At 36.9% G+C, this 12,386-nt stretch overlaps 1 protein-coding gene across 1 annotated transcript in view; it reads left to right on the top strand.

The window, feature by feature from the left end:
* RYR3 (ryanodine receptor 3) overlaps positions 1-12,386 on the top strand; it is a 575,267-nt gene that overhangs the window by 468,514 nt on the left and 94,367 nt on the right. The window contains exons 73-75 of the mRNA XM_024202042.3: positions 2,426-2,557; positions 3,385-3,497; positions 9,401-9,497. Coding sequence (XP_024057810.2) covers positions 2,426-2,557; positions 3,385-3,497; positions 9,401-9,497 — 342 coding nt within the window. The remainder of the gene's footprint in view (positions 1-2,425; positions 2,558-3,384; positions 3,498-9,400; positions 9,498-12,386) is intronic.

Genomic DNA, 12,386 nt, shown 5'->3' with positions numbered 1-12,386 from the left:
GAGTTTTTAGGGACATAAACCAGAAGTGAGCGCTAGACATAGGCATTGACTCCATGAGTGCTCCAGGGCTGGTGGACCCACGGAAAAAATTTAGTGGATGCTTAGCACCCACCAGCAGCCAAGCTCCCCACTCCTGTCCCCCTAGCTCCTCCCACCCACTGGCAGCTCCACTGATCAGCCCCTCCTTCTCCCTTCCAGCGCCTCACGCCTGCTGTGGATCAGCTGTTCCACAGCGGGGAGGGGGAGGAGCGGGGACAGGGCACGCTCATGGGAGGGAGCAGAACTGGGTGGGAAGAGGCGGGGTGGGGGGGCAAGAGGGTCTTGGGGGAAGGGGTGGAGTGGGAGTGGGCCCTGGGGCGGAGCAGGGATGGGAAGAGCTGGGATCACTCCCGCTATTCTCCAGTCATATTGCACTATCCCCAAATAAATAGATGTATTAAAAATCCTTGCTAACAGACTTGTAATCATACATGCCAATTCTTTCAGCATTCTGGATGGAAATTATCCAGTCCCCCTGATTTGAGCTCATTACATTTTTCTTCCACCTCAGATGTGGTAATTTCCATTTCCACACAAGTTTCCATCATCCATCCTGCCTTCATGCACATGTTCCTTGTTATCCTTTGTGAAAACTGAGATAAAGTATTCACTTAGTTTTGAGGCCATATCTAGATTATCTTTAGTTTCCTTCCAATACACACTGCATAGCAGCCCAGTCTCATCCTTCCTTATTCTCTTTTTATTTATAGAACTAAAAAAAACCTCTTATTATTTATTTTAATTTCCTTGGTAAGAACTAATTCAACTTGATTTTTAGCCATTCTCACTTTATTCCTACATTTTTCAACTTCCAAGATTTAGGGTTGGGGGTTTTTTGTTGATCAACCCCTTTTTCCATTGCCTATAAGCTCTCTCCTTACTCCTAATAACTTTTTTGGGGTGGTCATTCATCCAGCTGGGACTGGAGGCTTTCCCTACAATTTTTTTCCTTGCTTGGGATGCAAAATTTAGATAGTTTGTGTATAGTTGAAATGAAGAAGTTCCAAGCATTTACATTTAAGTCTTTGAGCTTTTCAGTCCAATTGACTCCTTTAACTAATTCCCTTAATTTCCTAAAGTCTAGGCCTTTTGAAATAAAAAATCATAGTGGACTGTCTGGTTTTGATTATACTTCCATTTAATTTAAACTGAATCATCTCATAATCACTCAATCCAAGGTTATTTCCTACAACCAGCTTTGCTCTGATGTCCTCTCTACTCACTAAAACGAAGTCTAAAATTGCATCACCTCTTCTTGATTCGATGACAGTGTGATTGAAAAAAGCTGTCATCTATCTATCCAAGAATATCTGGGCCCTACCAGTATTAGTAGTATTTATTCTCCAATCTATATCTGGGAAGCTAGAGTCTCCCATTATGACACAATTCCTTATAATATTTATCTCTCTAATAATATTAAAGAGATCACTATCCATATCTGAGTCTGACCCTGGAGATCTATAGCAGACCCTTATGCAATCCCAATAGAACTTTTTACTCCACAATCCCAAAATGCCTCCCACACCTCCCCAAGCACCAAAAGCCCCAGTTTGCCCTACTGACCTGCTGAAACCCCAGCTTCCCCATGGCAGCTTGTGCAGTGCAGTTCTGCATTGTCAAAACAAAAATCTATGAAATACTGAAAAGTAAAAAATATAAGTGCAATGTAAAATACATTTATTTTAATATCAAAATAGACAGCACACAGTTCACACTACTATGGGTATTGTTCTTTTTCATACATAATTCTATAGCAGCTTCCATATTTTTTATTTTCATGAAGACACCACAAAATTCCCAGAATGCTTCACCAGCAACCACCAGAAACCGTGGAGCCTTGTTACAGAATTTAAGTCCAGCTGTCCTAGTAGTTTGTGGACCTTTGTGCCATGTTTACAGATAATGGAGAAAAATGGGAAGTCTGAGTTGAATGACGAGAATGAAATGGGACTATCTATCTCTTATCCATGTGAATCTGTAGTCGTAGTCGTGTTCATTATATTAAGGTAGGGCTTGTCTACACAGTGCATTAATCCTCACCAGAAAGGTATAAATTCTGGTGCACACTAATATGTCATGCACTAAATGGCCCATTTGGACCCTGCTGGTGCTCTCTAAAAGTTCCCTGGTGCGTGTTAATGTAGAACTGTTTGAAAGGTAACTGTAGTAACGTGCACTAGGGAACTTGTATTATGTGTCAGCAGGGTCCATACAGGCCAGTTAGGGTGTGACACACTATTGCACACTAGAATTTACTTTCTTTTTATGTGGACTAATGTACTGTGCTTAAAAGCCCTCAATTCGCTTTTTTTAGATTAAGGAACATAAAAAGGCTCATTTATTATTTGAGAAATGTATACTACAGTATGAAATATCTTGATTTTAGTCTGATGACCCAGCTGTGAAATGGCAGTTGAACCTGTACAAGGACATTTTGAAAAGCGAGGAGCCAACTAATCCTGAGAAAACTGTGGAACGTGTGCAGAGAATCTCAGCAGCTGTCTATCATCTGGAGCAGGTGATAAGGACTACATCTATAAAGTACTTACTTTAAATTAGAACATGAGGTTCTTTCCTGAGAGCACATACTGTAAAATGATGTTTAGATTGCTTCATCAAATGTACCTATTGAACAATAGTTTCTGCTTAAAAATAAATTTTATATGTTGTAAATTTAAAGTGTCATCTGCTAAAGTTTCAAAGTTCTACTTAGAAGAGCAATCATAACGTTTCTATTTGCCCTTGACAAATTCTGTAAACAATCCCCAAGCAATAGTGCAGGAATTCAGCACACAACTTTTTAATTTTAAAAAGATGTGTGTGCATACGTTTAAGTTTTTAATATATGCATATTTTAAAAGTGACTTCCACCTGTTCTCCATTTCTACACATGGGAATATCTTGTATTAGCAACTTCTGCACACTCTTGCATGTTCATTCAGATGATATAACTTAAATATAAAACTTCATTTGAACCTGATTTCCGTTCTGCCCATAAAAAAAATCTGTCATTTTCATGCAAAAGGAATAGTGCAAAAAATTGTTTACATGAGTGACTGTGCCTGCAAATTTATTTATTCACAGAGGTCACATTTTGGAAATTTTACCCTTCAGCTACATGTAAGATTTGTTAACATCAATGGGAGTTTTATATGTAGATTGAGAACTGTATATGGCCCTAAGTAATTACAAAAAAGTGATTTTTATTAGAAAAGCAACATTTCTAAGAAGAAAGGAAGCTTTTGTAATATCCACTAATCAGTTTACTTGCCAGTCATGCAAATGAATTTTAACTGAATCTGAAATGTTTGTACTGCACATACTGATGGAAGTGTTTTCCCATAGGTCGAGCAACCACTAAGATCAAAAAAAGCTGTTTGGCACAAACTCTTGTCAAAACAACGCAAAAGGGCTGTTGTCGCTTGTTTCAGGATGGCACCATTGTACAATCTGCCAAGGTAGGTGCTTTAAAGGTTTATTTATTCGTGAATAATTACTGTTGAGCAAGCGCTTCAAGGAAGAGCAGGAATTTCTTAACACACACACTGCCTTTGAAATCATTAGCAAAGTTTGTTGCTTTGGCAGAGTTTCTATAGTTGCCAGATGCTGTCGCTTTCTGATTTTTAATAAGAATAATAAAACCAAAAGAAATTTTAAACTTATTTTTTAAAAGATCAGTCCTTAGTGCCTTGGCATGCTTAGAAGGATGTGTACGTGTGCCACCAATCTATATATAGAGAGATTGTTGATAATATCCATTAAATAGCTATAAGAGGTTTTCCCACATCATTCATTCCTCGTGGTGATCTAATAGGGGCTTTATGCTGAATAACCAACCTACTTGAAAAAACACCACAGGAAGTACACTACTTCTTAAACACCATATTTCAGCTTTTCCCAGTCCTTATCTGGTACAGCCCACTCTTATGTCCCTCACATCATGCCCTGTTACAGTTGCCACAATCTGTTAATCTATTTCTGTCCGTTTTCTATCTTCTGTCCTTTTCTGACTTTGTTTGGTCTCCTTTTTTTATTAATTCTCATCTTCTTCTAATTTCTTCCATTTTTTTAGTTGTTTTTCATTTTTAGCTATCTTGTTCTGTGGCTTTCCCTCCCTGTTTCCATCCTCATGAAGGCTTCATGCTGCTTGCGTTGGGTTATTTCAGCTATGTGAGGGTGGGTCATGTATATTTTTAAAGCCTATATGAGAGCTGTGGTGACAGAGCAGAGAAATTTGGGCTTAGGGACTGCTGGTTGAGCCTGTGACCCTGCACATGTGAGCTATTCCTGTGTCCAGCTACATTCAGAGCACCGTGGGGGCTCGGACAGAAGGTGCATGCCCTCCTAGGGCCTATCCACTGCTTTGCCCACAGCTGCAAGATCACATTTGCGTTGGGGTGAAAGGACAGATCCACCCCCATGCAATTTTCTTCATTCCTACAGTGGTTTTCCTTCGCTCTGTGCCCTCCACCCACGCTAGTTTAGGGCCTCCAAAGAGATCCTACCCTCAAAGTTGGGAAACATTGCTCTGCTAATAAAATGCAGTTTCACCAGTGAGTGTGTGTGCTGGATTAAGTTTGTTTCTTCCCTAAGAGAAAAAAGAAATCTTTAAAAGTCAATGTGCTTTGTTCACAAAGTGTTCACAGAATGGTTAATAAAATGCATTTCATCTACCTCTAAAAAATGCATTATTAAAATGTATCTCCATGTTTGGTGTTGGCAGCCTTGTAACTGCACTTATAATTTGGAAAGGAAGTTAGGTTTACCACATTAAGACCAATGAACGGTTTATTGTACAGTGAAGAGGAAACATCCCAGCTCTAAAAATGACATGGAGTTCTGTATTCTTAGAGCTTACCTACACTTCCCAGACAACCATGGTAGCATCTTACTAGAGAATCTTCCTTGAATACAATTCTAGCTAGAAAAAAGCTAACATGTTGTCCATAGAGGGAAGAGAAGGGGGGAGACTTAAATATAATGTAAAAACAAAGTAACTACATTATATTTGTTGTGGTGGCTAATCCTTTCCAAAGTTCTGAGGATAGAGAAAAGGAGAGCACATTTCAGAAGATGTACTACTTGGGGGTACATCTTGACAACCGTATTCTGGTCTAATAAATTAGTTTATTTATCCTGGGATATGCTTATAACCTCTTAAAGAAGAAACATCTAAGTAAAAAAAGAATGGGATATATTATTTTTCCCTGAAAAAAAATCACACCTGCATAGTTTCTGAGATATTGGTGAATGCCCATGCAGAAGATGGGGGATGAAGTGAACTTCTGCAGTTCTGCATTTTTATTATCTATTATCTATAACTTACTGAATGTATTCTCTGTACTCGAAATATTGGGCCTGATTCATTTCAGACTTACATCATTTTTATGATAAAGTTACTCCTGATTTTCACTAGTTGTGAATGGTGACTCTGGCCAAGTACTACTACTTGCAATCTTTAGGGATGACCTTTGATAAAACCGTGCTTTGGTGAGTCAGAATTTTGACATCCACACCAAAAAGCAAGATCCTAGAAAAAAAATTGTGGGGCCTGTAGGTTTATTTCCCAATTGCTGTGTGCAGAATAAAGCATATATGTTCTAGAAAATTCACAGCATTATGGCAGTGAGATAAAGCTGTCATGTCATGATAATAAATACATACATAACTATCTATCCATCATTTAAATTGAGCGTGGCTTTAAGACATCTCTGAACCGTAGGGAATTTGTCAAGTGGCATATGATTAGTAATAACAAGTGCTGTGCAACGAAGTCCTTTTGAACCACAATTTTGCAGGCTGCTCTTCATATCTGAGTATGTTTTTCCCCAGTTTAGTTTCTGTATTATATTAGGATGAGAGTAAATTCCAAATTTGATAGTAAGACATTAGTTTTAGACACATAAAGCCAGCAAGTTGTTAAAAGCAGCAGCCTTCCCAGCATCCTAGAAAATACTAAAGATTCCAGTGTATTATGACCTTTCTTCTGATCAGCGTCTGGAAATCTAGGTAGGGGTCCATATTTTTTCATGTTAATCTAACATTTGAACCTGATTTTCTTCAATGGAACATTTGTCTTACTTTAAGATTATTGGTATGTTGTTTCAGAACTTAAAACATCTATTGATGTGCAGCTACTTGTTAAAATAGTACATCTAGAAATCATAAAGAGATTATTTAATTTTCCCCGTAAGATTTCAGGTGCTTTCTGTTCCTGTTCTGAGAAGTGGCTTGAGATACAAAGTAAATAGTAATTGTATTTTTTAAAATATTTTTGTTTCTCAAAAACTGAACATTTTCAAAACTCGGAAATACTAATTCTCTATGCTCTTTGTTTGGTAATTAGCTATAGTTGTACAGTGCGCCGAAGATGAAAAGTGCCTTCTCAGTAATAAGTATATTTTCTGTGACATATGAATATATTTAAATATTTAGAGTTAATGGTTTAAGGAAATGCACTTTATTTACATTTTTTTTATATACACGTGCATAGAGATACAGCAGAATAGAATGTACATGGCAGTTATTCAAACATAACTTGTGAATGCAGAATTCTTTACTGAATTTAACGTGTCTTTATTGTTAGTTCTTAAATGAAAACCTATATGCTTTTCTTCAGACACAAAATTAGCACTTTCTTCCTGAGCACCTTTCAACGTGTTTGGCTGGAAAAAGTACATGAAAAAACTCAGTATGACAGGCTTATACTCATGTTAACGGTAATGTAACCTGTGGAGAGCCTCTTCTTTATGCGTGCACTTATTCCTTTCCCAGCCATGATATGATGTCATAAAACATGAATTTGTACAATTTTTATAAGGGATTCTGATTGGTCAGTCTTTGAGGTTTAATGATTAAATGGTACCAATGCTGGCAATAAAGCACAGGAGGTTATCCAAATAATCATTTCATTATTGCAAAAAGAAATAGGAAGTGCATAATTTGTATACTACATTCCCCAACAATGAGCATTTTATCTGTGTGTATAAATCAGATATGCCCTCTGGTCTTAACTTATGTACATGGTATTTACATGATTTTTAGCCTCAGTGCATTTAGTGCACTATATCTATGATAAAAAGAAAAACAAACAAAAAACTCCATGAATTAAACAACCCCTGCTTTACAGGATACATGGAGTGCCTCTAAAAACAAAAAACTCCATCTTAAATAGAACATGGAACATGCAATGTAAAGCCCATATCCAGCAGAAGCTTACTTCCAAGAACAGTATTTACTTCTGTGAGTTGTCCCAGAGAAATCAGTGGGACTATAGTATAGTAATCACTGTGCTCAGTGCTACGTGCTTCTAGGATCAGACACTAGGTTCTTGTGAAAGGCACTTTTCAATATTTTTCCGGTGGATTTTTAAACCAAATGTGTTAGACAACACATCATTTTTTATTTAATTTGGAGCTGAAAGAACACAAGCTGAGAAGAGATTTATGTTTATGGAGAAAGGCACTGGTGAACGTCAAGGAGTTTTATGCTGCAGAGTACCTGATGTGGTAGTCACTTAAATGTTGCTGGATGAATTTTGCTGTCTTAGTGGACCAAAATGGCAATTGCTTCAATTTTAACAAGAATTATTCATCAATTTCTGACCATATATTGTGTTCCTTCAATGTATAAAAATGTATGCTTATTTCTATGGCTATATTAAGGCCCCAATCCTGCAACACTTTCACATTACTTACCATATATAAATACTTCAATGGGATTGCTCACAGCATTAAGTTAAACACATTTACAAGTGTTTGCAGAGCCTAAATCTTTACCTAGGTTAATTCCATACATACCTACCATTCAGATAAGTGATTTAATAGCTGCACTTAGTGTTGCTTTTCAATTAAAACTATATTTCCTTTGTCTAATCAACTGTGTGAGACACCAGTATTATATCAGTCATTCAGTTGTGAAAATTATAGTTAAGGTTATAGTACTATTTCATTTAGACTCTATTTCTACTTGTTCATATAGTAACTTTCTGGGGGGGGGGGGAGGGGGACAACAAACAAAAAACCTTCCTCTTTTTGGACTAATATTTTCCATATTCTCAACTGAAAAGTGACTTTTTTGTAAAGTTTGACAAAAATCCATTCAAGCATATTAAGTTATGCAAGGTTTAAAAATGCATCTTTCCCACTTTAAAAGGAAGTATTGTCACACTTTTTTTCATGCACATAATTCAGGAAGAGCTAAATTTGAAACTTGGTCTGTAAAAAGCGCTTTTTATGGTGTGTGTCCACAATCTAATTTGCAAATATTTGGTTGAATAAAAAATGTACTAAAAATAACTGACTGAAAAATCACTTCTGAGCATGCTCAGTAGGCACTTAGTAAGTTTTTTTTACCCCATTCTTTTTTGTGACGTTACCATGTATGTTCTCCCCATGTAGACTTCCTCCTTGATTAGGCACAAGAATTACTTCCCCAAGGCTTCTAAAAGACACATTGCATGAATACACACAGGAAAATTCACCATAAAAACCCACTGTCTTAACTTGAGGAATAAGAAAAAAAAAAGTGGGTTTGAATAAAATACAGATTTTTCTGTACTGGGGTCTGACCACAGTTTATGCTGCATTTTGTATTAGTTTGAAATAAACAAACTAAACTTTGATTTGGAAATCACCTATTTCAGATGCCAAGATACAAGAGTCACAGTGTAAAGTATGGTAAAGAGACTTCTTTAACCCAGCCTTACAAAAAACTGTGTCTAGTCAGACAATAGCAGCAATCAGATGTACAACTCATCCCTTCCTACCCTCACTGAGATAAGAAATGCAGAGCCCAATACCATACATCTAAATGCTAACATTTTTAAGCATGGATATTTTTTTTCTCCCTCCTTTTTTCAAAAACACCCAAGGAAATTAAAGAACTTAAAGCAACCATAAGTATTGCGTACTTAAAGTTTCTCTTTTGCAAAGTGAAGGTTCCCACAGCAATGTTTGCTGGTCAGATTGTATATACTTTGTGTTTTCTGGTATGCATTTGAAACCTCTTTGGGGTAGGGACTATGTCTTATATGTGTTTGTATAGCACCTAAAACAATGGCATCCCAATCCTAGTATGGGTCTATCACAATAATACCAGTGAAAACGGACCCATATACAGGAAAATCTGGTGGCATTAAGAGGTATTTGGTATGCTCCCTCAATGTACCTCATGTATGCTCGGAAGTCTGAAGAAAAATGTTTTTTCACTGAATGTTTGATTTAATTTGCATATTATTTCACTGACCAATCAGAGGATCAAAATTGTACAAAATACATATCCTTACTAATCATTAACCACCTAAGCTATTATACTATCTTCTGTTTACCCCTCTTGATCTCACTTTCACCCCCCCTCCCAGGCACCGTTCTATTAACCTCTTCCTCCATGGTTATCAGAACTATTGGATAGAAACAGAGGAATATTCATTTGAGGAGAAACTAGTTCAAGATTTGGCTGTAAGTACTGAAATAACTGGGCTTAGTTATCAGTGCCCACTTCAATATATATATTATATATATATAATAACATGTATTTAACTTTTGTGTAGCATAGTTATATGTTTAAATTTATAAAATAGCAAATCCCATGCTTCAGGGCATAAACTGATCACCTGTTTTGGTCAGGAAGAAATTTGCATCAGAGTATAGTATTGCACATTTAGGTATATTAAAGGTGGTTTATGCCCTCAACTGAAGTATATGGCGTTGATTACTTTCAGAAATAGAACTGGACTAGATGGACCATTGGTCTGTTTTTGTCAGTATGGCAATTCCTATGTTCCTATGTTTTTAATTATTATTTGTTTGAAGACTTAACGTGATTGATACTTTCCCTTTTTGAATTTTTGTTGTTACATAATACTTTATTTTAACATTTTAAGCTTTAACGCAAATTAAAATTTGCCATTTTCTTGTTGGTATTCTGTAATGAAATGTAAATATGCGTAGCCATATTCAGCAGAAATTCAGCATTCATGTATCGTGGATGTGGAGAATTAGCAAACTTCTGCATCTTGGCACCTAATCCTGATTCAGAAAGATCTCCATTTCTGTCTTCCTCCTCCATGGAATTCCTAACTCCAGGTTTTATGCATTTGTCTAATATTTCTAAAATGCCTATCTCGTTGGTGTCTAACGACCATGGAAAAAGAAGATACTACTTCAGTATCTCACAAGGAGGATATGTTTAAGTTTTAATTCAACATGAGCTAACACTGACATACACAGAAGAAGCCTCATTATACCTTTTAAAAGGCACTGGCATATGGGGAAGTATTTGAATTTTTGGAAAATCATAGGTAACTATCCTGCCTACTGTAGGCCTAGTTTGACATGAATAATTAGACATGGACTCACCAGAGAAGTATTAGGGGGAGACTGGGACTGAGTAGAAAAGGAATTCCAGAGAGTAGTATTAAATGAAAAAGCAAAAAAATGCTTAGCAGAGAAAAGCAGAAGTCTGTTAAATGCAATAAATAAATAAATGGCTGAGCATACCACAGGTCTTTTCAATGCCATTGCAATTTTCAAAAAATAGGACCCATTGGCAGTCCTGGAAAAAATAGTATCTACTTTTGTTATCTGAAGGGGGCGGGGGACACAAACAAGGCAGCAGTTTCACAAGGATTATTTCTGGTGGCTAAAACTTTACTGATGAAATGTGCCACATTGAGGAAAGAATGCAAAAGTATAAAGAGCAAATCAAAGTTGTAGAGCAGAAAACAAACTAAATGGAAAAAATCCCTAAAAAGTCAGAGAGAAAACAATGTCTGTTACTTTGGATTTATGCAAATAGGTTAAAAGCAGCTGTCCTTCAACGACTGTATTTAGTGAGTGCAGTTTTGCAGGCAAAGTGTACTCAGGCCATGTCTATACTTACTAGCTTACAGCTCTCCCGTCGACATAAGAAAACCAGCTCAACAAGCTGCGGTGGCTAGGTCAGCGGGAGAGCGTCGGAGGAAACTAAATAATTGGGAGTTGTGGAAATGTTAGAGTAAAAATGTTAAAGAAAAGGGAGGTAATAAATTAAAGTGTTAAAGAAGAGAATTCCTGGTTTGATAAATAAACCTGATTGTGGCAATATAACTTGGTGCAGTCACATCTGGTGGAAACCCTTAGTAATAAAAAAAATGCAAAGAGGAAGTCAGGTGTTGACAACTACCCCCACTATATGCTTTCTCTCCCTCCCCCACTCCCCTCTCCCGGAAGCCTTTACAGCCATTCTGAAGGAAATGGGCCCTTCCCAATGAATGTGTCTGTAAACAATTAATTGTGCGGTCTGCTTTTAAAAAGTGTGGCATTAAGTCAATGTGTTCTAATAATATCCTATGTAGTATGTGGGGGATACATGCTGTACCAAGTAAAAGCGGCCTTAAATGATAGGAAGCAAGAAAACTTGCCTTCTTTTGTCACCACAGAAAAGTAAAAAAATTGGTACAAGAGAGATAACATCAGCTGGGGCAGGCTACAAAAATTAACAAGGATCCAATAACATGAAGTTAAATGTGAAACCAGTGAAACCCATATGGTGTGGAAGAAATTTGTTTTCCCTCCTCAAATACTGTTGCAATATAATGTACAGTCTGGAAAGCCCCAAACTTGTACTGCTGTTTGCCCCTGGGGGACACTTACAGGTCTAGGTATAATGTTTTACAGAGTTGCCAGCATCTAGGTTCACTCTGGGGGGACAATCTCCAAATTACACAGTACAGATTATATGCTGGAACACTGGTAAAGTAAAAACTGCCTATGCTGGTAATAGCAAATATTGTGTGTTGGCTGAAGAGGACCACTATAGACCCAGGGAATGTTATTTTAATTGGCCTATGTTCTGTTTCACGTCTAAAATTCCTGAGGTAATAAATGGAAAGATTTTTAAATTTTGTACCAATTTTTATAATGTAATTAAATAAAAGCAAAATTAACATTACAGAAGGATGTTTTAATGGCCAAGGAAGCTTATCATATAGAATTACACCATGGTGGACTATACCAGACAAGGTGAGCTTGCATCCCCTGGTTTGTACTTTGAGCCTAGTATTAATGGTGGTTCAAATGATTACAACTACTGTGGTCTTGGAAATGTGTTGCTCGGTAGTGAACTTAAAAAAGAAACCATAGAAACATAATGCAAATTAAATTAATGCTAATGTAAAAAAGCAAAACAAAATCAGTGGAATGTAGGTCTGGCTTCACATGAATAATTAGACATGGGTAAAACCACATTTCTTGGGAGACAGGATTAGGGAGGTAAATGGAACAGCAGGCTGGAAATAGAATGTCTGTGCCAGCTAAGATAGGTAAATGGGTCAGTAAGCTAAGAGACAGAATGTTTGTATTAGCTAA

The sequence above is a fragment of the Terrapene carolina genome, unplaced genomic scaffold (assembly GCF_002925995.2).
Source record: "Terrapene carolina triunguis isolate 2854851 unplaced genomic scaffold, T_m_triunguis-2.0 Scaffold96, whole genome shotgun sequence".
Classification (NCBI taxonomy): domain Eukaryota; kingdom Metazoa; phylum Chordata; order Testudines; family Emydidae; genus Terrapene; species Terrapene triunguis.
This window is presented reverse-complemented; position numbering and strand designations above follow the sequence as displayed.